General features: G+C 41.9%; 1 protein-coding gene across 2 annotated transcripts in view; it reads left to right on the top strand.

Moving 5' to 3' along the window:
- The window catches only part of MCU (mitochondrial calcium uniporter), an 80,648-nt gene that overhangs the window by 44,191 nt on the left and 11,630 nt on the right, over positions 1-24,827 (top strand). For both annotated transcript variants that reach the window (XM_083614226.1, XM_083614227.1), the window contains exons 2-4: positions 20,050-20,119; positions 22,268-22,438; positions 23,353-23,457. In XM_083614226.1, the coding sequence (XP_083470352.1) occupies positions 20,050-20,119; positions 22,268-22,438; positions 23,353-23,457 (346 nt within the window). The remainder of the gene's footprint in view (positions 1-20,049; positions 20,120-22,267; positions 22,439-23,352; positions 23,458-24,827) is intronic.

The raw sequence follows: 24,827 nt of genomic DNA, 5'->3' as shown, positions 1-24,827 counted from the left end.
ACCTACCTCACAGGGTTGTGGTGAGGGTGAAATGGGGAAGAAGAGAACCATGTACACCACTTTGAGACCCTTGGTAGATAAAAGTGGTATACAGATGTAAGAAAAATGAATGAACAAACAAAGACACAAATGAATGAATGTGCTGGCTTTCAAGTCTTTCCTTGCCAACCTTGCTTTTTAAAACCCTTTCATTACCTTGATTGGGAATATGAAGTGTGCTTAAAGGGTTTAATGAAGGGGTGGGGTGGGGAACGTTGTTGGACTCCAACTCTCATCTGGCCCAGCCGACATGGTCAGTAGCTTATGGAAGTTGTAGTCCACTGTCTTCTGGAGGGCCACAGATTCACCACCCTTGTTTAATGGATGAACAGTGCACAATGCCACAATCTAAAATCATATAAGCATGAGTCGATGAGGCATGAAATAGGTTTGTGATTAATTATGATTTAAAATAAACGTGTTTCACGTTGGAAAGTTTGAATGACCCGCCTTATATCACTGTATATACCATGATGTTTGTTTGTTTTTATTTAAATAAAATGGTGCCTAAAGAGCTGCAGAACTGGAAAGGATATTTGCTGTTGTGGTTAAGAATGAATATAGCTTGTGTGTGGTGGGGCAGAAAAAAGGTGAATGAACAAACAGATCATGTATTGATTGAAAGTGGATATGGAGAAAAATATATGAATGTATATTTCTGCATGCGCATGGTTGGGTAAGTTAAGGCTGATGTTAAACGAATGGCTAAAAAGAAGATGTCATAGAAGCATAGAACTTTACACCTCTCCTGTAACTTATTTCCCCCCCGCAAGGAGATGATTTCCCCCTAAAATCATTGAAGACTGTGTATTTTGTTGACTTGCTGTGTACACACACACACACACACACACACACACACACACACACACCGCCCTATACCCACCGGTCTCAGGGCAGTTCACAGAATAAAATCAAAATATAAAACCACAAAATATATAATCAAAATAAAAACAACAACCCAATTTTCTAGTACAGTCATACCTCGAGTTGAATGTGCTTCGGGTTGAGCACGTCTCGAGTTGCGTTACTTCCGGGTTTCGCCGCTCGCACATGCGCAGATGCTAAAAATGATGTCACACGCATGTGCGGAAGCGGCGAAACGTGACCTGCGTGTGTGCAGACGCGTCATCGCGTCTTGCGTTCCATACGGGATGCAGCTGGGGCTCCGGAACGGATCCCGTTCGCATCCCGAGGTACCACTGTATCTCTTTTGAGTCACCTTAGCCTCTCAGTCCCCCTTTCTCTGTACTCATGTGTTGAAATGTTTTATCTCATGATCCTCATTATCTGCATAAGGGTATTTTTTAGCTCAAGAAAAGGATGCAAAAACAGAATCATAGAGCTGAAAGGGACTTCACTTCAAAATTCATCTTCTGACTGATGCAGGAAACCTGCTGCTAAAGAATCCCTGGTGGGTAACTATCCAGCCTCTGTTTTAAAAAAACTTAAAGGAGAGTCCACTACCTTTTGAGGCAGTCTGAACATCTTGTGTCATCAGAAGTCCTTATTTGAAATTCCCTTTCTTGTCATTTGAAACCATTGATTTTGATCCCACCCTCTCCCTCTGGAGAAAAAGAAAATAAATTTGCTCCATCATCTATGTGTCACCTCCTATTTGAATAGGGGTATCAAACTGCCTCTTAATTGTCTTACCTAATTCCTTCAACCTTTCCTCATAGGACTTGGTCTTTCTCAATCTCCCATGGGCACATTCCTTAAACTGCAGTACCCAGAATGGGGGAAGTTACTGCCGATGAGGTCTGACCAAAGAGAATAAAGTAGTACCATTACTGTCTGATATTTGAATTCTTCTGTTCATGAAGCCTAGAATTGCACTAGCCTTTTTAGCTTCTGAATTCCACTGCTGGCAAGAGAACTAAAATCAGATAGGTAAAGGTCTTTTGCATATTGGCCATGGGACCAACAAATCACTCTCCCTGTTATTATTGTAACTAAATTATAACATAAAGAAGTATATATCAGAGTATGCCTCTGTATCAATAATAATTTCTATGATACCTTACAGACTAAACTCCTTTATCACATATGCTACTTTTTCCAGAGGACTTTTTTTTGGTCAGTTTTCACATTACTAAGTACAGTGGTACCTCGGGTTAAGTACTTAATTTGTTCCGGAGGTCCGTTCTTAACCTGAAACTGTTCTTAACCTGAAGCACCACTTTAGCTAATGGGGCCTCCTGCTGCCGCTGCGCTGCTGGAGCATGATTTCTGTTCTTATCCTGAAGCAAAGTTCTTAACCTAAAGCACTATTTCTGGGTTAGCGGAGTGTGTAAGCTGAAGCGTATGTAACCTGAGGTACCACTGTATTGCACATGGAGTTGGTATGTTTTCTTTTTCAAAAGAGCTGCAGAACAGCAGTGGACACAATTTTAAGCAGAGTAGTAGCAGGTAGGGTGTGTTTTTAACTTTGTACAGTGCTTAAAATTCCTAGGTGCTGTACAAAAATAAATAAAACAAGCCCTGCCTACAGGCTTTATGAACTAGCTTGTCTCTGCTACAACTATGCAGCAATTTGGCTAAGTATGTAGTTCTGGTTTGATGTTAACAGAATGTTAGATTGTTTTGAAGAGAAGCCACACCAAATCCTCAATTTGTTTTAGATTTCATGGTACTAAGTTCTAAATTATAGTGTTGTGCAGGGCAGAATAAACCCTAATCAAGCTTGAAAAAGCTGTCATCTTTTCATAAGTGCAGAGCCAATGAGAAGCTGCTCACAATAACACCGCAAGCTGTTTTTTTTTTAAAAAAAAAAAACCAAACCCAAAGCTAAGGCTTGGTTTCTAGGATAAACATAACCAGTTATCACATCTGTCAAATGATGAATAAATGACTTCACGTTGGTATGTGTAGTATAAGAAGGCATAATTTTCTGTTCCATCCTTTATTTGTCACATGCAGCACTGCTTCTGTTCCACTGCATCTTCCGCCAAATACTACATTATTTGTCTCCCTGCTTGCTGCGGCTAAATCACACAATTACCGGTACATTGTCATTAGATTATTCCACCCCATTCATTTCTATGCAATGGACATGGTGGGGATGTAATCAATTAAATATAGTTTGTGGACCAAACAACAACAGTGAATACCAGTTGTATTTGCTGGAACAATTTATGTTAAAGACATGAGGCAATCAAGCAAACACTGGCAGTTTATTCTCCTGTTGCTGTTTTTTATCAGAATTCTCTGATGTCCCTAATAGTGACTTCAACTTGAGGTGTGTTCCTTGCAAACATTGAAATAGCTTCAGCTCTGTGGCAGCCTGTTGAAAGTCTAGCATAACAAAATATATAATACGCAGTGTGCTGAAAATACGAGATTACTGAAATTGTTTGTTTGTTTTACAAATCAATAAAGTCCCCTGGTATTGAGACTTTTTTAAAGTCTTGCCCGAGTTAAAGAAAGTATAGTGACTCGGGGCCAAACTGCACACAACCTGAACAATGTCATGCATGGGTTTCTCCACAAATTGTTAGACTCTGGGAAGCTTGTTCTAGATTTGGATTCTAACAGGGTTCTTTAAGTACCGTATTTTTCACTCTATAGGACGCACTTTTCCCCCTCCAAAAATTAAGGGGAAATGTGTGTGCGTCCTATGGAGTGAATGCAGGCTCCTTGGCTTCAGTGATAGCAATGTGAAGCCTCCAAAGCGCAGAGGGAGGGCTCCCTCCGCACTCTGGACGCTACGCATTGCTTTCGCTGAAGCCTGGAGAGCGAGAGGGGTCGGTGCGCACCGACCCCTCTCGCTCTCCAGGCTTCAGGGATAGCCGCCTGAAGCCTTTGGAGTGCAGCGGGAACTCGCGCTGCGCTCCAAAGGCTTCGAGTTCCTTTTGCTGAAGCCGGGAGAGCAAGACTCTCCTGGCTTCAGCAGAGAGGGAGAGCTGTGCAGCGCCCCTTCAGCAAAGCGGGAGGAGAAATGGAAGGGGCTCCATTTCTCCTGCCGCTTCGCTGAAGGGGCGCTGAGCAGAGAGGGGGAGAATTTTATTTCTTGTTCTCCCCCTCTAAAACAAGGTGCGTCCTATGGTCGGGAGCGAAAAATACGGTACTTTGCTCCCTCTGCTGTCCTGATTCAGACTGAAATCCCCATGTGTGCAATTTCCTTGAAGAAGGTCCTGCTGAAATTAATGAGATCTTTGTTTCAGTGCAAAATGCAGGTGTGAGAGAGAGCTGGATTCATATTGAGACTACAGGTGTGTGCTGGCTACACACACACACACACACACACACACACACACAAATAGGACTTGATCAGGAATGATCCCCTGCATGTTGTGGTGGGAAAACTCAGGGGTAGAACTATATAGTTAAGGTTACATGTAGTTTGGCCTTTGGGTGAGCCATTAAATGAGATGGGGAGGTTGTGTAAATTGTTGCTCTTGAGTAACAGCGTGCTCCAAGGAAGCATAAACCTTATTTTAAAAGGCTAAGAGGTATTTAGTGAGTAGTAGCAGTTAGGGTAAAAAGTGCTCCCTATTATTTTGTCCTCATAGTTGTTGAATATGTTGATCAAATTATTACACTTGGAGTTCAATATATAATTTGCAGCCTTTACTGATGAAAATTACCACTTACCAAACACCTATCTTATACAGTACCAAGGAATAGTTCTCTCTCCAAAGTACTTTGCAAGAAGCTGTGCCATCAATAACTGGAAATTATGCTACTTACTTTATATTAGCACAGTTTGAATATTTCATCTCTTGTTACTTTTCTTCTCAAATTAATGGTCTTTTTGGAACATTTATTCTGCTGAGTCTGACATTAATATTCTGCACGGGTTTTTTTAAATAAAGCAAACATATTGTGCTGTTGGACCACAAGCAAAGAAATTGCACCAGCCCTTGTGTTTGCAGACCAAATAGTTTCTGAAGGCTTATGCAAAGCTGCAAATAAGGGGAGAACAAAAAACAAAACTCTGTCTGCCTCCGGCTGGAATTTGTGCAAGAAAGAAACACAGGTCCCATAATAGTCTTGGTGCTCTTTTCCTCTTCCTCTTTCACTATCAGAGTCTCTTGCTTCCTTCGTTTTTGTGTGTGGCCTTGCCCCCATCCCCTTTGTGCCACTTGGGTAATTCACCAGTTCAAAACTTGGCTCCTCCACCAAGCTTTTGTGCATGCTGCATCAAATCTACAGAAGGGTATATTGTTGCGGGACTGTGCAACTGTGAAAATTCCACATCTCCTTGATAAAGCTTGCTCCCATGCAATTCTAAGAGTGTGACGACTACTGTTTCAGGCCCACCAGGAAATAAAAAATGAATTGCAACCAGCATGTTAAAGCAAATAGTTGTGTTGTAGCCCTTCACCCAGTGTAGACCTTCTATTGTCATTGCTTGGCGAAAAGGTTTCCTAAAGCTGGTAATTTGGCAATTAAAACAAGTGAAGGTCATGCTGTGTCTAAACCCATCAGTTTCTCCAGGAGCTAATATATTCATTGGTATGTGAATATTTTACTCCTTATTGGATCCAGTACATATTGCCTGGGAACAGAGCAGAGCACCTGTCACATAGTTCTGAATTTTCAAATATAAATCCTTCAACTTAATATACACTGGATATTGAAGCAAATATCTAGGACCATGCTCATTCTTTAAGCATACTACAGTTAGTAACTGGAATGTTCCAGGTTAACTCATGGCTTCCCTGCACTAGTTCATTTTCATATACAGAATAATAATAATGATAAGAAGAAGAAGAAGATGTTTAAAATGTTTGGGTAAACATGATTATTTGTTATAATTATTTGTATGTATCAAGTGTAGTAACTTAGTGATTTACAGGACAGCCTAGAAAACAGCCTTATATCTTACCTTAGTTCATGTCAAAGTGCTGAATTAAGAAGAACACTGTAATCACTGAAGACAGGGATGCTCAAATTTGCACTGGCTCTTTAATGCTGTCCGATAATGTGTGTCTATGCATGTTTTTGTTTTGTTTTGAATTAAGTCCAGATATAGGGTTTCAGCTGAACTCTTGTTCTTCCTGTTTAGCAGAGGTTCAGGTGCTTTGTGAGCCTTGTAGAGGACTCTCTATTATAGGTCAGTTATGGCAATGCAGGTAAATAATACCACCTGCAAGCAGATAGGTTTGGGGATGCAATAAAACAGTCATATTCTTCTGTTTTTCTGTGCCCCATACACTCTAGATCGAACTGCTGTTACGCGTCACAGGGATTTAAGAGCACAAAAGTCACTCAAGGTAGAAATTCTGTCTTATCTCAGTAGTTCTACTCTGTGAACTAGGAATTGGATCTGTCTGAAGATTCTGGGTGCTGAAATGGTCCGTATGTGGACTTGTGCAAATGTTGTGGTAACAGACTGTTAGGCTCTGTAAGCTGTTGTTAAATTCTGTAGACTGTAATACAAAAATTCAATTACTTTGGGGAGGGTGAGTTCCACCCTCCCATATCAAGATTAATAGCTTCAACTTTGTCTCAGACTATCTTGTAATAACAGCATTTTGTTTTTCAAAGCTATCAATTTGGCATTCTAATTAGTTACAATCTCTCCACAGGCCAGTCTAGTAGCAGCTTTCTATCACGGCAAAACCGAAAGCTACATTATCTATCTAAGGAAGGATTGTGTTCCTACTTAGATGTTAAACTATGCCGCACAAGTATTATCTTATTTAACTTTTGTATTGTTCACTTTAAAAAACAACAACACCCCAAAGCAGACAGTGGTTGTAGGATACACCTATCCACTTGAGACAATTTTCATCCCGGGTCTCACCTATTACTTATCTGGGGAAGTAAAGATGGTTACTTTAGCTCCCTATATACACTCAGTGCCTAGATGGTAGTGTTGCCACCAAATGCTCCATGTAGCCCTGTCTCCTAGGCAACAGGTTTTTTGAGGCTGCAAGGTGATGGGGTAGAAGGTGAAAATGCTCACCCCCTTAAATGGTTGCCTCTCCATCAAGCACCTCTCTAGGGAGCACTGAAAATTATGTCTGGGAATATCAAATCACATCATTTTAGATCTGAAAGTGATCTTGAAGGTCATCTGGCTCAACCTCCTAAATCAACACAGAACCTATAATACAGGATGCAATGACGATATCCCCGGCAGGTGCCCCAGTTGCTGCAAAAGAGAGCCCACCACTTTCCAATGTCATCTGTCCCACCGTTGCACAGCTCTTACCATTAGAAAGTTTTTCCCGTGGCAGCCATTGCTTCAGACTCCGCTAACCCAGAAATAGTACCTCGGCTTAAGAACTTTACCTCAGGATGAGAACAGAAATTGTGCAGTGGCAGCTGGAGGCCCCATTAGCTAAAGTGGCACCTCAGGTTAAGAACAGTTTCAGGTTAAGAACGGACCTCCAGAACGAATTAAGTTGTTAACCCGAGGTACCACTGTATATGAGAGCATTTTGCTCGTCCACTCAGAGTAATATTATTGGTCACACTGCCCAGTATGTCTGTCCTGATTGGCAGAGATGCTCCAAGGCCCTACGAGTCTTTGCAAGCCATGCACCTGAGGTATTTTTAAGCTGGAGATGAATCCAGCATCTTCTTCATGCAGAACATTTGTTCTACCACTGCCTTGGAGGGGGAAGTTATTCTCCATTCTCCCTCCCTGCCTCAGAAGGGATGCTGTGCCTTGTTTATTTTGAGCAGCAGCAGGACAGGCACACAGAAGCAGCTGGAGTCCCAGGACCACAGAAGCAGAGCCCAGAAACAATTGCTAGGCTACTACATGGCTCAGTATCAAGACCAAGTACAAAAAATGGTTATTTAGGAAAATAGAACTGGCTGTGTGAATAATAAGCATAACTGTAACAGAATAATGGCTTCCCCTTTTCAGGAAGATTGCATTCTCTGCCTCTTCCCTGCTTCTCCTGTAGATTATTCTAACCTATTTTTGACTTCTCTTACTAATGCACAGGCAGGGAAATGTTTGTGACAGCTTCCAGGTTTGAGTCAAGGAATAAGTGACACCAAGCCCCTTGCTGTTGAAAACAGAAGATAGCTTTGGGAAGACCAAAGAGCTGGAGCTCTACTTTCATGGTTCTTCCCCTTACAAGATTCTTCAAATTGCCCCCTATGTATGAAGCATGCTGTTGTAAATTAAGTTTTGGGAGAGGCACCCTCTCTGGTCACCAGCATAGCCTGTGATTCTAAGAGTTTTGTTCTACTCCACCCTAATTTACCTCAGCTGCTTTGATTCACAATGAGGTACAACAAGAGGGCTTTTAACACTTTTTGGTTTTTTATATTGTAATGCTGAACTCAGTTACTAGATTTGATTTGGGGGATGATAATAATAATAATAATAATAATAATATAATAATAATTTATTATTTATATCCCGCCCATCTGGCTGGGTTTCCCCAGCCACTCTGGGGATGGGTTGCACCAGTGCTAGGATAGATTGCAACATGTTCCACATAACCACTGGAATGATGGTTAAACCAGACTATATGAGGGCTTTCTTTTTCCATAAGCATCATGTTGCCACAGTGAGGGGTGTGTGTGTGTGAGAGAGAGAGAGACAGAGGGAGTTAGGCAGGCAAAGAGCTCTTTAATGCCTGTCTTCCGAGAGTGAACATCAGCAGAGGTTGTGTCCAAATTCTCTGGCTTGTTTTCTTCTTTTCTTTTACATACAGACTAATCTGTGGGCATTTCCAGACTGTCCATATTTTGGTCTTGCACAACAACCCCACAACCCCCAAAGATCTAGCATTTTGAGATGAGGAAAATGTACTGGAAAGTGTATGATCACCCTTGCTTTGATGCAATGTCATCTAACTGCCCTGCAAACCAATCAGAATGAACCAAGAATTACAATAGATAAGGAATCCCAGATACAGTTTCCGACCTCTGGGTCTCCCACCAGTCCATGAGCTCGACCTAAGTAGTGAACCATGCCTATAACTTTAACCAAAAGGATTGTTTGTTTGCTGTACTGTAAAGACACTGGTATGTCAAGAATGTTTTGCTATCTAAAATATATATGCCCTAGCTGCAGTAGACAGAGTTATGATGGCCAGGAAAAGGCGCAAGGCAGAGTCATTATTCAGACAGATTGCAAACAAGGAAGATGCTAGGCTCCAGTGCACAGCTTGGGTAAGCTTGGGAAAAAGTTGTCACCCAAATTCTTATTGCTGCTGTTGTGTACTTGAAAACTAATGGGGATGGGGAAACCTGTGGCCCTGAGATGTTGCTGGGTGACAGTTCCAATTGTCCCTCATCATATTGGCTGGGAGTCCAGCAACATCTGGAAGGCCACAAGTTGCCCACGCTCACTTAAAATATATGCACACACACATATATACGCATGCCACAACACCCATATAATGGAATTTATTGAATTAGTCTATTTTCCATAGTAAGACAAAGGTCAACAAAAAAATACTCATTTAAATTTAAAGCACAAAAATGTGCATGGTATATATTACAGAAAGTTTTGCATTATAAATTACCTAAATTAAAATAAAGAGAATAAATAGCACCTCAATAGTTTTATGCCCTCGCAATGTAGAATCTGCTCAGCAGATCATTGAAATGGACTCTAAATATATTTTTCTGAGACTGGAAGCCAAAAAAGGCCATCCACCAAGCTGCATATTGATTAGTTCTTTGCAACAAAAAGCTTGATCTTTAAAAAGGACTGTAATTAATGTTCTTTAATACAGGAATAAAATTGATATTCAAGATTATAGTGGGACTAATTATACAGTGTTGCTGCCCTGGTACATAATCAGTCTTAGACTGGTGTGCCCCAATATTGGCATCTCTCTCTCTCTCTCTCTCTCTGAAAATATTTATATATATATATATAGAGAGAGAGAGAGAGAGAGAGCGTGCACTTTTTTCAGCTGGGACTCAGTGGAACTCAGTTATGGCACCTCTCTATCTCTATTTCTAGTGTTATTTTTCTAGAAAAAGAGATACCAGAATTCACTATGAACACCTCCCTCATTTGATTAGAATGGCTTTGCTTGCATATATTTTCATTCTTTTCTCCCTTAGTAGGAAAGAACTTTCTGCATTCATGCTTTCTCAGAAAAGCTATTGCAGCCATTGGAGCAAATGCATTGTTTCCTCACCAGAGCTCAAGGGGGCAAGAACAACTTAAGTTTCTGATACCTGCTTATTCTCTCCCGCTGGCTACTTATATTCTGCAATACTGTATATGAGAACTATCCAAACCGAAGATGTAGCTGCCTTGTCTTCAGACTTTGCTCCCATTCAAGCGAATATAGTTTCCTAGTAAATGTGTAGTTATCGTCACATTTCTGTAAACCTTCTAATTTGGTTATTCTGTAATTCTGTCATTTGCTGTAGAATATATGATTGCTTAAAGAGTGGGAAGGAGCACGGGTGGAGGAAAGCAGAGGCTGAGATGACATGCAGGTTTAGTCCATCACTAATTTGACAGCCAAAGGCACTGAGATTGCTTTAGGAAAGCTTGCAGCACTCCTGTAATGTTACTGGGATTGTGGCCAACAGGTTTGGAGGTACTTGTATGTCAGAGCCAAAAATGGATTTTTATTTCACAGTGCAGAGCTGGAAGCAAGATTTGTCTTTTCAGCCATAGGCAGCTAATTGCCTTGACTCTGGTTCAGACGTGACTGGATTCGTTTTTGAGGGACCTGCAGCATAATGATGTAAAAAGCTTTTAATTTTCCCACACAGAAAATAGGAGCTGAACACCTAGCTCCAGAGCTTCAGTATTCAATTAATTAAGTGTCCCAGTGCTAGACTTTACCGTAAGACAGGAAATTAGAGGTGTGTAAGGTTGTGTCTGTATGGAATATTCTGTTAGCTTGAAGTGCAGAAATTTAATCTGTTATTTGGATTTCTTACTTCTGTGGGGGGAAACGATTGCTGTTCCTGTTCTGTGTGTGTCTTCATGTGTTCACAAACACATCTGAGAAATTCCATGAATCTATTATCATTGAGGGACGTGGGTTGCGCTGTGGGTTAAACCACAGAGCCTAGGACTTGCCGATCAGAAGGTCGGCTGTTCGAATCTCTGCAATGGGGTGAGCTCCCGTTGCTTGATCCCTGCTCCTGCCAACCTAGCAGTTCGAAAGCATGAAGTGCAAGTAGATAAATAGGTACTGCTCTGGCGGGAAGGTAAACGGCGTTTCCATGCGCTGCTCTGGTTCGCCAGAAGCGGCTTAGTCATGCTGGCCACATGACCCGGAAGCTGTACGCTGGCTCCCTCAGCCAATAAAGCGAGATGAGCGCTGCAACCCCAGAGTCGGTCACGACTGGACCTAATGGTCAGGGGTCCCTTTACCTTTACCCTTTATTATCATTGAATTTAGAAAGGTAGAACTTAGCTGACCAGAAATTATCTAGAATAGGCTACCTAAACTGGGTAGAAGCGAATGTAATTGGCATATATTGGACCAGTATAGACATCATATGTAGCCATGTTTGGTAGCCTAAGCCCTTATTAAGAGCCTGAATGTGCAGAGAAACTATATGCTGAGCTAAGAGTTAAACCCTACTAAGGGATTGTGTACTATGGAAATGCCCATGAAAACTGCTTTTCATCATGCAGGCAAAGAGGTTAGGAAGGTAGGGAAATGATGGTTCATTCTGTATTGAAGCAAGATTTTGCTCTGAATAATGCAAACAGTGGGTTGCAAACCCATTCCAAACAAAGCCTTCATATCCAGATTTGCACCCCATCCTTAACTATGCAGCAGCTATTCAAATGTTAACACTTCACTGTGGTTAAGGGGGAACAAGCAATGGACAAAACATTATGTCAGAATGGAGTCATTGATCAAAAAAGAGAAGACGGTGGTAATTAAATCAATGCCAGCCACACTGGTAGTTGGTATCCTGTTTAAAATGTTGACCGATACATTCTATCTAGATTACAAACATTACTCTAGTCTATGGGGTGGAGGTTGAATTATGGAAGCTTCTTGTGTGCTCTGACTTTTAAAATGCCTATTGGCATTACCACTGTGATAGTGAGAGGTGAGGCTGCTTTTAACATTAGGATGAAACCCAGAGACCCTAGGTGGGACCATTGAGCTCTTAATGGGCCTCTGTGCATGAACCTTATCTGCCAAGTATCCATAATCAGATAGTGAGGGAATAAAACTTCCAAACTCTTACAGCTTCTGCATGTTCTCAAACTGATGAAACCCTCCTTATCCCTATGGATCTGTTACCAGATGCTCTTAAAGGTAAACACATGCCTTCAATTGAAATCTGGGTGTAATTATTTAGTATTGCTTCCTGAATTGATGCCAGAACATTCTGGCTATTAACTAAATGTCATCGAATGAATAGTTGTGAAACATAATCAATGAAGTCTGGAATGTGCGCTGAGTTTTATTTGGTCCAAAGCTTCATTATTCTGCTGAATTCTTGTTGGGTAGCAGGTGTTATGTTCTGTTACCCTTAAGATCAGAAACTAAAATTGCTTAGCACTCTTTAGATGAGAGAGCACTGATGCTTTTATAAATTGGAGTCTGCTTTGTATGGCATAGTGGACTGGGGAGACCAGGAGCAGCACTCAAGGGTTATGGATTCATTTATCTCAGTGTTTATAGTTGCTGCACTATTAACTTATTTAATCAAATTTGCATTAGCCGTGGCTCACAAATATGCTACTAGGCTTGAATCCTAAACTTTCTCTCATGCAGCATAGTTGTCTGTTAAGCCCGTATTCTAGATGTTTCATGGCTGGAACTTTACCTGGAAGTCTTCTAGTACAACCCCTAGTACAGCACTTTTTTATCATTATACTTGGTCTTTAAAATAAAACAGCTGAGGAGAGAAATCAGAAAACTTGGTCAAACTTTCCTTGCTGTGTGCCATGCATAGAGCCCTAATCTCATGTTCCTCTCATATGCCAAAGGCAAAGGATTGATTTGGGGAGTCTGGTATACCCACGCTGCTGTTCCAGTCCTTCCACTTCATTGTTGCTTTGCATAAAATTGCTTGAAACCTTGCTGCTTTAACATTTGGGGCACAATCGAGCTTCTTCGGTGTTCATTCACGATAGCCGAGCGAAACCTCTGTTGTAAGTGGCAGCATGATTGCTAGGTGCTTCTGTCTGCGTAAGACAGGGGTCAGCAACCTAAGGCCCATGGGCTGGAAGCAGCTCGTGGAGGTTGTTTGACTGGCCCACGATCTGCCCCCCAACCCAGTTACCCACTCACGCGCTGCACTAAACTGGCACAGCTCAGCGCGGGGAATTGCTTCTGCAGTGACAGAAATTGTGTCTGCACACTTGCAGACGCCGAAAAACACCAGGGAGGGGGCACACTCATGCACACACACATGATCCGGCCCACGGAGGGATCTCCGCGGGACCGATCCGGCCCGGGCAAGATAAACATTGCTGACCCCTGGCGTAAGGGAATGGCTTTGCCCAACACAAGATTGGTATACTGCCTGTGCCTGCTTTTAGACAAAATGGGTTTGATCAAGGTGTCGGATGACATGGTTGTAGTTGTTTACCTTCACTTCCGACTACTATAAAGCTCTCTCTACATGGGGCTGCTGCTAAAGTGCTAGGAAACTACTTTGCTCAACTTGCTGCTGCCGCAGTTCTGCAGTAACTGTTACAGTAGCAACTGGTGTGAATCCATTTCCAGACTCAACTCAGGGTGCTGGTTGTTAGCTTTTAAAGCCACAAATTGTTTTGGATACCTAAAGGGCTATCTCCTCTCATAGGAACCTGCACTTATGTTAAGGATGCTCTTTTGTGTACCCCATCAGTTTCTGAGGCATCTCGAGTAATGAGGTGCGGGAGATAGCCTTCTCTATGTTTGCTCCCAGCCTGTGAAACTCTTCCACAAGAGAGCTCTCTGTCATCCTCTAATGATTGTCTTTTGAACCTTTTGAAAACTCATCTGTCCTGGCAGATGTTTTCAAATTTTATTTAATTAGTCTGCATTATATGCGTTTTCTGTCTGCACCTAGTTTTTGTTACTGTTGGCATTTGCTCTGCATTTGATTGCTTTTGATACTGTGTATTTTATTTCAGACACACTGGACATTTTTGTGTGGAAAAGCAGCGTGCAAATTTGCTGTAAAAAAAGAGGGTGGGAATAAATGAGATGGCTTTTTCTATCTTGATCTGCTTGTGGACTCTTTAGGGACACCTGACTGGCCGCTGTGGAAGACTGATTAAACTAACCTGCACCTCTGTGTAAAGCTAGATTAAATAGACTTTTATGGTGACATCCTACATGGAAATTCTGGCATTCTCGTGTTCAGCAGCACCCTATCTGTGGACGGGGAAGATACCCCATTGTTTAGTGTTTGAAATTTTAAGTATCTGTGCAGGATGCTCAAATCCTTTGGGACACAAGATAGATTTTTAAAAATCCCTTGCTGTTCACCACACTTGTATCCCACTCCTCTTCCAAAGACTTCAGAGTGGCTTTATTTATTAATTTTCTTATATTTATATTTCACCTTTCTTCCGCCATGGAACCCAAAGTGGCATTCATGTGCTTCCCAACTTCAGTAAGATGGTGGCCTCATATCATGCCCGGGTTACATGTTGTTCCCAGGTGAATTCCCATCTTGATAGTATGGTGCCTTGTATACTGAGCCACCATCAGAAGAACCTCCTCATGTTTCTTTGAGTAACACTGTAGTGAAGAAACGTGTTGTTTCTTCCAGGAAGTGGCCTTATTGCTGTTAAGTAAGAAAAGAAAAATGGAGATTGGATCATTTCTGTGAAGGTGTAGCATAAATTGACCTGATAACAGACATGCATTGCATCTCAAATCCCTTGATTATATCTTACTGTACTACAGTGGTACCTTGGTTTACAAACTTAATCCATTCCGGAAGTCCGTTCTTAAACCAAAGAGTTCTTAAACCAAGGCGTGTTTCCCATAGCAGCGGGGGACTCAATTTACAAATGGAACACACTCAACAGGAAGCAAAACATGTTCTCATTCCAAGGCAAAGTTCACAAACCAAAACACCTACTTCCGGGTTTGCAGCGTTCTTAATCCAAGTTGTTCATAAACTAAGCTGTGCTTAAACCAAGGTACCACTGTACTGCTGTTTTCAAAACAGGACCTGTTGTACCACGTTGCAATAAGTGACCAACAGTTAGATATCAACAGCTAAATATGCTGATCACATGCATAGCTTCAATCTTTTCTCTTCTTAATAACATTTTATAGGAAAGCAGGTGCCACAGCCTCAATCTAGTTTACGGGTATATGAACCCAGGTGGAGAGAGAATTAATGATTCTGCCTCCCTGTTTCCATCAGGCAAACATATGTACCTAAGCAGAGGCTCTAGGCTAGTTGGGATAACAGCTGCAAAACTGCATGGATAGAGAAGAGCCCGTTCAGGCAGTTTCAGATATTCCAACAGAGCAAATAAGTGTAGCAAGGAAGATTACTGGAAATAAGTAGCAATAACTTTGTCGATTAGAATTTGGGTGGTTGAGAATGCATGTTAATCAAATGAAAGGGAGGTAGCAAGCTGGAGGGATCAACTTTTTGCCTTCACATAGGAGATTATTTCAGACCCATGCTATTTTAAATCTGAAACTCCAGTCCAGACGGAATAGGAGTGTCTGCTATTTCTAGATCTACCTTGCACGAGCATCATATTCGCTATTGCATTACTACGACAGAGGCTGTAGCAGTGAATATAATATAAATCAAGCTGGATCACAGTTGTGTAGTATGGACAAACTAGACATTTGAAAGTACGTATAGATTGTTTGAGTAGTTATGAAATTTAGGACTATATCCAACGACTTTTAACATGATAGCCTTCAGTGGCCGATCTTGTACAGATACATACCCTTTTTTTATTTAACCTTATAGGTCTTCTGCAAAATGGGCTGAAGCAAGATTTGGAGCAAATACCAAAAGGTTTAGTTCAAAGAAATTGAGATTTTATAAAACTGAGGCAGAGTGTGGTTCCATCAGTAGCCTGAATACAATATTTCAGGGTGCCTCCCCTCAGGGTTATAGAGCTTCACAAATTTACATCTGAAGGAGACCTTGTCCCATGTATAGTGATATCATGCGAATGAACCCCTGTCAGTTGTTTCCACTTGGGATGTCTCCTACGCAGTGCGGGAAGCCAGTTGTCAACAAACCAACCATCACGTATGAAAGAGTATCTACGATTCCACTCATTCCAACAGCAAACAGTTGGTTGTGCCTTGAGGGATTGGAGACGCAGCAATGAGTACCAACCAGCTGTTTGGGGGGGGCAGGGCCATTACTCAGTGGAAGAGCACCCTGAAGGGGCCTGATTCAGTCCCCAGCATCTCCAGGAAGGGCTGGGAATGTACCCTATCAGAGACCCTGAGAACTACTATCAATCAGTGAAGACATATTACTCTGCTAGACAGGCCAATGGTCTGGCTCAGTATAAGGTAGCTTCCTATGTCCCCTACCCAGCAGAAGGTAATATCTACATGTTTTCCAACCCATATATCTGCAGGTATGCTGATGCTGGTGTTGGTGGCAGTGCTCTTCTGGACCACCGCCTCGCAGACGTGGGGATACAGGGCATAGCTTGTAACTGGTTGTGCTCTTTTATCTCTGGTCAGGGACAGAGGGTGGCACTAGGGAGGGAAATGTCGTCACGCCACTCCTTGGTGTGTGGAGTGCCGCAGGGCGCAATTCTCTCACCGATGCTTTTTAACATCTTTATGCGCCCCCTTGCCCAGATTATCTGGAGCTTTGGGCTGGGCTGTCACCAATATGCTGATGACACTCAGCTCTAGCTGCTGATGGATGGCCACACCGACTCGGCCCCGAACACACTGACCAGATGCTTGGAAGCTGTGGCTGGATGGTTTCGTGGGAGCCGATTGAAACTAAATCCTTCGAAGACAGAGGTCCTATGGCTAGGTCGGGATGGCATGGGGATGAGGGACCAACTCCCTTCTCTTACGGGGGCCCAATTAGTGCCATTGCCTTCCGTTAAGAGTTTGGGTGTAATCCTTGACGCCTCCCTTTCCATGGAGGCGCAAGTTACAGCAACAGCCAAGGCAACATTTTTCCACCTTCGCCGCATCAAGCAGTTGGTCCCTTACCTTTCCCGCCCCGACCTGGCCACAGTGATCCATGCGACGGTCATCTCCAGGCTTGACTACTGTAATTCGCTCTACGCGGGGCTGCCCTTGAAGCTGTCCCAGAAACTCCAGCGGGTACAGAATGCTGCAGCGGGGTCTCTGCCATAGGAGCATATTCACCCAGTGCTTTTCAAGCTGCACTGGCTCCCGGTGGAGTACAGGGTCAGTTTTAAGGTGCTGCTTTTGACCTTTAAAGCCCTTCACGGCCTAGGACCCTCGTACCTACGGGACCGCCTCTCCTGGTATGCCCCACGGAGAGCCTCAAGGTCCATAAATAACAACACCCTAGTGTTCCCAGGCCCTAAGGACGTTAGATTGGCTTCAACCAGAGCCAGGGCCTTTTCAACTCTGGCTCCGGCCTGGTGGAACGCCCTGCCTCATGAGACCAGGGCCCTGCAGGATCTGATTTCTTTCCGCAGGGCCTGTAAGACAGAGTTGTTCCGCCTGGCCTTTGGCTTGGAGCCAATTTGATTCCCTCCCTCCCTCCCTTTCTTTTTTCTTTTCCTTCTCCTCCTGCCATGAGGCTACATTTTAATATTTTAATGTTCCATTATTTTAATGTTGTATTTTATTTTTGTTTTTAAGTTGTAATCATTCATCTTGTTTTTATTATTGCTTGTAAGCCGCTCTGAGCCTGGCCTTGGCTGGGGAGGGCGGGGTATAAATAAAAAATTATTATTATTATTATTATTATTATTATTAAAGGTTTAGAAAAATCAGCGCCGGAAAGTACAGCAATGCAGTGCTATACAGAACCACCCCCACTAGCATCCATTCTAAAATGTGTGAGGCAACATAGCATGGCAGAAGAAAAGTTAACGTACAGGAAACGTGTCAGTTTGGATAGTTCAGTGAAGCCATTTGATGTGTGGTAGCATGGTAATTAGGGACGCGGGTGGCGCTGTGGGTTAAACCACAGAGCCTAGGACTTGCCGATCAGAAGGTTGGTGGTTCGAATCCCTGCGACGGGGTGAGCTGCCGTTGCTTGGTCCCTGCTCCTGCCAGCCTAGCAGTTTGAAAGCACATCAAAGTGCAAGTAGATAAATAGGTACCGCTCCAGCGGGAAGGTAAATGGCGTTTCCGTGCACTGCTCTGGTTCGCCAGAAGCAGCTTAGTCATGCTGGCCACATGACCCAGAAAAACTGTCTACGGACAAACGCCGGCTCCCTCGGCCAGTAAAGCGAGATGAGCGCCGCAACCCCAGAGTCGGTCACGACTGGACCTAATGGTCAGTGGTCCCTTTACCTTTACCTTTTAGCATGGTAATTACAGCATATTGGAGCAATCTCCTCTACATACAGCATTGTACTTAGGAAATGGAAGAGGAAATTGTTCTTTCTAAGTAGCTAGTTGGTGTCCTCTGAATAAATTGATTCCTACCTTAATGCAGAGCAACAAGAGGATGTTCGCTGGCAACTCAAGTAATGAGCCATCCTTTCCTCTTAAGGAGCTCCAGGCTGAGTCAGTGCAGATGTTGCTGCAGTCCCCTCTGTAGCAAGCTGCTCATCCGAGTGGTCTATTCAAGATTGCAAGGCTATTTCTGAGATTAGGAAAACTGCATTCCCTTACCCGCAGTTGTATTGTATGCCCTTACTTCAGAGAGAAGAACATATCACAGGTATTTGACAATGTACTGTTTCAGGGTAAACATCAGCTACCATATTCCAAGTCACCTTTTCTTTTTCACACTGGACAAGACGTTAGAGATGCTATAGGTATGGGCTTAACACACTGCGAAGCTCCTGAAAACTAATGGCTTCTATTAATAATTTAATTTAGAAATTTAAAAGCCGTAGTCCTAAATACCCTTATTTGCAAGTAAGCACTTTTCAAAAGGAGCCTCGCTGCTGCATGGAGAAGTTTAAGATAAAAGTGCAGCTGTAAGCTTCATAGAATAGTTAGGCTTTTAAAATTTTATATGAAGATTTAGATTGCAATGGCTGAAGGTCAGGGTTTAGCAATATTGTCCATGCATTTTGCAGTAAGTAGATGGCCATGACCATAAAAAGATTTTAAAATTAATTTATTAACCGCCATTTGTGGGCGTATTCAGTAATTGTGCCATTATGGCTCCATCAGAATGAAATTCAGATTTCCTAATTAAATAAGTTAAGCGTGAAACAGATGCAGCAGGTTTTACGTGGAATTGTATTTGAATTCTGTTGTTGTATGGGGTTGTTTGAATAAGCAGTTAAAGAAATGTGCAATTGGTGTGGATTAACCAATATTTCTAAGGAGTCCTGCTTAAGCGTTCCCTAACGTAGCTACTCTTTCAGCCCGCAAACATTTTCCTCTGTCTCTGCTTCTGCCAGTTTGCTTGTATAAAATGTACCAAAATGTTTTTAGTTGTTTCTGCTGGGATTCCTAAAAGATGTACCGGTATCACTTTGATTCTGGGTACTGGCGATTCACTCTTCTTGCTGTGCTTCTTTCTTAGATAATGTTTTGCATTTTGAATCTTTTTGCAGCCTGTTAGCACACTCACGCCCTTGGCTTAAAATGGAAATTAATTCCTATCAGGGCTATTTTTCTAGAGAAGGGGGTGCCAGAACTCACCATGAACCCCTCCCTTGTTCTCTTAGAATGGAAATGGCACCCACCTGAGAGGTGCTGGAACTAAGTTCCGGTGAGTTCCAGCTGAAAAAAAGCCCTGCTTATAGTACTTTTGTGACTTGCAAACAATTACATTCTCTCTCCTCACCCACCGGCTTTAAATTCAAATGAGTAAAAAATTGTAAGGTATGGGAATTGGCTCGTGAACTGTATCCATACTGAATGACAGATGGCAACAAGAAGTATATCTCCTGAAAGGTTCTACCAGTTCATTGTCTTCCCTACAGTAGGATGTTGCTAGATTGGTGTCCTGGCACGGGTCATCTGAAATAACCCAGCACTTGCTGTTTTTCTTAATAAATCTTTCCTTCCTGTTTTCCTTTGCTAGGCACACCAAAGGATTCCTCCTTGGCAGACCATGAGAGTGGTCTATTGCAGTACTGTAGTGCCCTCCGATGGTGAGTACAATAAATAAATTTCTTCAAGACAAGATTCCTACCCCAATGCTCAAAGATTGTGTGTCTGTATTGGTATTTTTTAAAATCAAGGGTGTACCTCAGTATTTCCCCCCCCCCATAGAAGTTGTGGCAAATGAGGTTCACTTGTAGGCAGAAGCATTTCAAAACTTGATGAAATGGTTTGCTGGTTAAAATAAATACCTTTACCTACTCTAACATTCTCGCACTGCTTTGTTGCAAGAAGGCAGTGGTACGTGATTTTCTTTGCCACTTACCTTTTTCTCTTTTTGCCCATTCTTAAATTAGAGGAGGATCTTTCCTCATTGTTTGTTTTGTTCTTGGTGACTTCATGTCACCTTACCAGCCTTGTTTAGGGCTACCTTTTCAAGGTCAACTCCATGCCTTGAAGGTCAGTCAGAATTCTTCTTGCAGAGATTCAGAATGACGCGTAGCTGTGTTTGGACTTCTGCCTCAAAAACCAACTTGAAACATATCACTTCCATTTTCCTTTTTTAAATTCCTTTTTCTTCTTTGCTTTGCATATGTACCTTTCACAACTGATACTTTAAAGAGCTTTAGCATTTCCTGCATCTTAGTTTGAGTTTGAAACCAATATGGCTAGTATGCATATGTAGTCTTAAAGCGACAGGCTTTGGTTTTCTTTGCTGTAGGTTTGTGTCCTCTCCAAAAATATGTAAATTCCGGACTAAAGACATTCATGGCGGCTGTTGCCCCAGTTTCCTTAGCTGTATTAGCGTAAGAGGAGTTGTGGCTGTAGTTGCTCAAAATGGCCTCTCCCAACTCTCTGGCTGAGGGACATCTGGTCCTGGGAATGTTGCAAAGGAGTTCTGAAGTTAATGTAGAGTCTACAGAGTCATACGGAAACATTGTGCGTGGCAAAAAGCCAGTGAGATTTTCAGCTAACCAGAACAATTCTTTTAAAAACAAAACACCTTCGCCCTCTCCCTTCACAGACCTCCAACAGAAGCTATAGTCTCTGAATCATGTAGTCAAACCTCTGGCATTGCCCCATTGTTAAAATGTTACTGAATTATTAGAGCTGTTGTAAGATAGAGTCAGCTAGATGCTGTCTGTATTGAGCTTATATTTCCCCTTGTTTTTATCTAGTGTCACAGAATGTGTACCTGTCATACTGATGGGAAACCTGAAGTATCCTGCCCACTGTCCACTTGGGCACTTGAAACATGGCTGTTACCCCAACAAAAAATAGTTGAACCAGATCAGCAGTCAGAACTGTTCTGTATTTATTTTAAGTATGCTAAATTTTTTTGAAATGATTTTCTACTTAGTAGTGAACTCGCATTTTTAAACTACAGAGAGAGGGAGAGGGAGGGAGGGAGTTTAAAATGCTAACCAAAGAGAAAAGTATTTCAAAACCTTGGGGATACATTAAGCTACTTCCAATAGTACCATGTTAAAACTGAGTTCAAGAAAAAATCGGCCATTAAGAATGAATTGTGAGATTTCTATAATTATTTCATTACTAACATGGTATTTTCAAAAGAGAGATTTTTTTAAATGCAAAAAGAATCATTTCTTCACTTAGATGGCGGAAAGCTCCTGGCACTGAATGTTATTGTTATTTATTAAATTTATGCACCAGCCTTCGTCTGAAGATCACAGGGCGGTTTACAGCATAAAAATACAAAATGAAGACACAAAATACCATAATAGCAGCAACAACCAATAACCCCTCTCCTACACATTAAACACATTTAAAAGACCATAGATGGTTTAATCAGCCAAAGACCAAGTTATAGATGAATGTTTATTATTGTTCCTGGGTGTCTTTTGTGTTGGTATTTTTTTAAAGAGAAGTTAAAATTATTTGCCTAAATAGTGAAGCATCTTACATGGGCCATTGAATAACAAGACAGATGCCTGTTACTGGTGTTGTTTTCTGTAGATCGGACTTTGCATGCGAAGTCTATGTGGCATTTTTAATTATTATTTTTTTTGCTTTTGAGAATGGAATTGCTGTTGCACACAAACTTTTAAGTTCCCCCAAATGAGTCCTAGAACCAGCTGCTGGAACCTCTGCTTTATGAATTTAGTAACAGTGTTTATTTTAAATTACATGATATACTTGAAGTAATCTGTTTTGGATGTCTGCTTCCCTGCCCCCAGACGTTACAGTGGTTTATCAAAACGGGTTACCTGTAATATCTGTGAATCTTCCATCCCGGCGTGAGCGGTGCCAGTTTACACTTAAGCCTATATCGGATTCTGTTGGGGTATTCTTACGGCAACTACAAGCAGAAGACCGGGGAATCGACCGGGTTGCCATTTACTCACCAGGTACCACTCAGCATTACTGAAGCAATTGGATGAACACCTACAATACAATGTTAGATTCTGCACTTGTTTTCTGTGCTTACAGTTCCTTTAGTTTGTTAATGCATTTTCATCAAAACCGCTTGTAAAACTGATATGGATGTTATATCATATTAGCAGTATTTCACACGTCCTGTAAAACTGTTATGTTGAGGGTGGGGGTGAAGATAATCCTCACTCTAGAAAATGTCGTCCCTTTGATGTTTTCTTAGGCATACCTAAGATTAATAATGTATAAACTCATTTAATAAAAAGGATACTTGGTTTCTTGTGGCTACAGTTAACTACAGTACTGGTCACTTTTATTTCTTTGGAATAGCAGGTATTGTGATATAAATTGCTTTCTAGATGAGGTTGTTAGGATGTAAGCATTTACGGTAATTCTGTGCTGCTTACTACTAGGCCTGTAGTGGTAGGTTCTAGGTTCTAGGTTGGTTCTATCTTCTTTGATTATTGGAAAAATCACAAAGTATAGTTTACCAAGCGGATAACAAACAAATGGGCTAGCTCTACATAAGGATGGCCTTAACCTGTGTGCTAGAATACTGGTTGTGACAAAGAATTAGACAGAGAGTGGGGTTCAGCATCCCAAATTGCTGCTACTCCAGCTTAAATCCTACCCCACTTCAAACCATTTTGGGAACATTCTAACACATAGGCCTGCCATTGCAATTCACACATATCAAGCATACCTCATATTTTGGGAAGCTTTCATTTTACAAATTTGAAGCTGCGGGTTGCACTCCTGGAAATGTGTTGTGAATTTAACATATATATATTTACAAAGTATTCTACACTGTTTTGCACTGGAATGCAGTACATTGATATTAATTTCTGGATAGTTCTTAATAAAATCTCTTGCCTCTTTCCCCTTTCAGATGGGACACGTGTTGCCTCTTCAACAGGCATAGATCTCCTACTCCTGGATGATTTCAAACTAGTAATTAATGACTTGACTTACCATGTTCGTCCACCAAAGAGAGGTAACGACTTCATGCAGTTGGGATGCATTTCCAGAAGTTATTTTTGGGAAAACCCTCCATCTAGCAATTTTAAAAAAGATCATTTCATCCATACTGAAAAAGACTAGTTGATGGTTCATCTTCCACAAACCTATGCATTCAGAATTCTGAGCTGATCGTTCTTTCCCTGACCATCAGGATGTGAAGATAACTGTGAAAACATTCCAACAGCTTCTCCAGCATCTCTAAGGCAGAACTATTGTGACTTGCCTAGTTCTTTGCTCCACCCCCCCAAGTCTCCAGTCACATCTCTGCCACCCCCACCCCCCCGCTACACACATCCATTCTTATGGCCTCCTCTCATTCATACTTCTCATCCTTAATTTTTTTTAAATCTCAGTTTCTATAAAAAGGACTTCAACTTAATAAAATGACAGACAATCTGGTAGAGAAAACCCACGATCCTGGTGGCAAATTAATGTCCTCTCTTATAAGAGATTCCTCTAGGATAAAGTATGGTGGGGGGACGGGACACCCCATATAGATCACTGAATTTATGACAGGTGTATTGATCACTTGACTTCCAGGTGTACACATTGTTGTTACTACCATGGAACCTTGGTTTTTGAGTGTTTCAGAAGTCGAACATTTCAGCTTTCGAATGCCAAAAACCCGAAAGTAACTGCTTCAGTTTTCAAACAATTTTCAGAAGCCGAACGTGCTGCCCGGCTTCCATTTTGAGTTTCCCTATTGTATTGAAGCTTCTGCTTTCAGTTTTCGAACGTTTCGGAAGTCGAACGGTCTTCCGGAACAAATTACGTTCGAAAACCGAGGTTCCACTGTATAAGGCAGCTTGTTAGTCTGCTAGGGATTCTTAAGTGCCAACGCAACACACACGAACTTCAGTTCAAAGAACAGCAAGCAATATTCTGCTCATGGAACAGGGTTTTTCCATCTCTTTCTACCTCCCCACTGCAGTCCCCAGCACCTCCTGAGAAGCTGCTTCTGAAGGTCAGGGGAACCTCAAGAATGGTGTGTAGTAGAACATGGGGAGATAGAGAGAGAGATGCTAGTCAGTAGAACCACCAACACTTCTCGGTTTGTGTGAACTGTAATTCCTCTCTGCTGTGGAACAAAAGTAGTCGTGAATTTTAGGTTCCAAAATGCAGCACATCGCTAGGGCAAAAATCAGGTATATTAATAAAACTATGCTATCAGCCATGTGGCAACTGTGACTTTGAATATTTAAAAAGGCAGCAAACATGATTAACTGGCAACTTTGCCTACCATCTGCTGAAATCCTGGGTCTTGATTTGGCCTAGGAGTCAAGAGCAGCGTTCAAGCCAAGTGCTCTTCACAATGTCAAGCACTTCTGAGGTTTCGGTTTTGCT

This window comes from Podarcis filfolensis (genome assembly GCF_964270895.1).
Source record: "Podarcis filfolensis genome assembly, chromosome: 5".
NCBI classification, from domain to species: domain Eukaryota; kingdom Metazoa; phylum Chordata; class Lepidosauria; order Squamata; family Lacertidae; genus Podarcis; species Podarcis filfolensis.
This window is presented reverse-complemented; position numbering and strand designations above follow the sequence as displayed.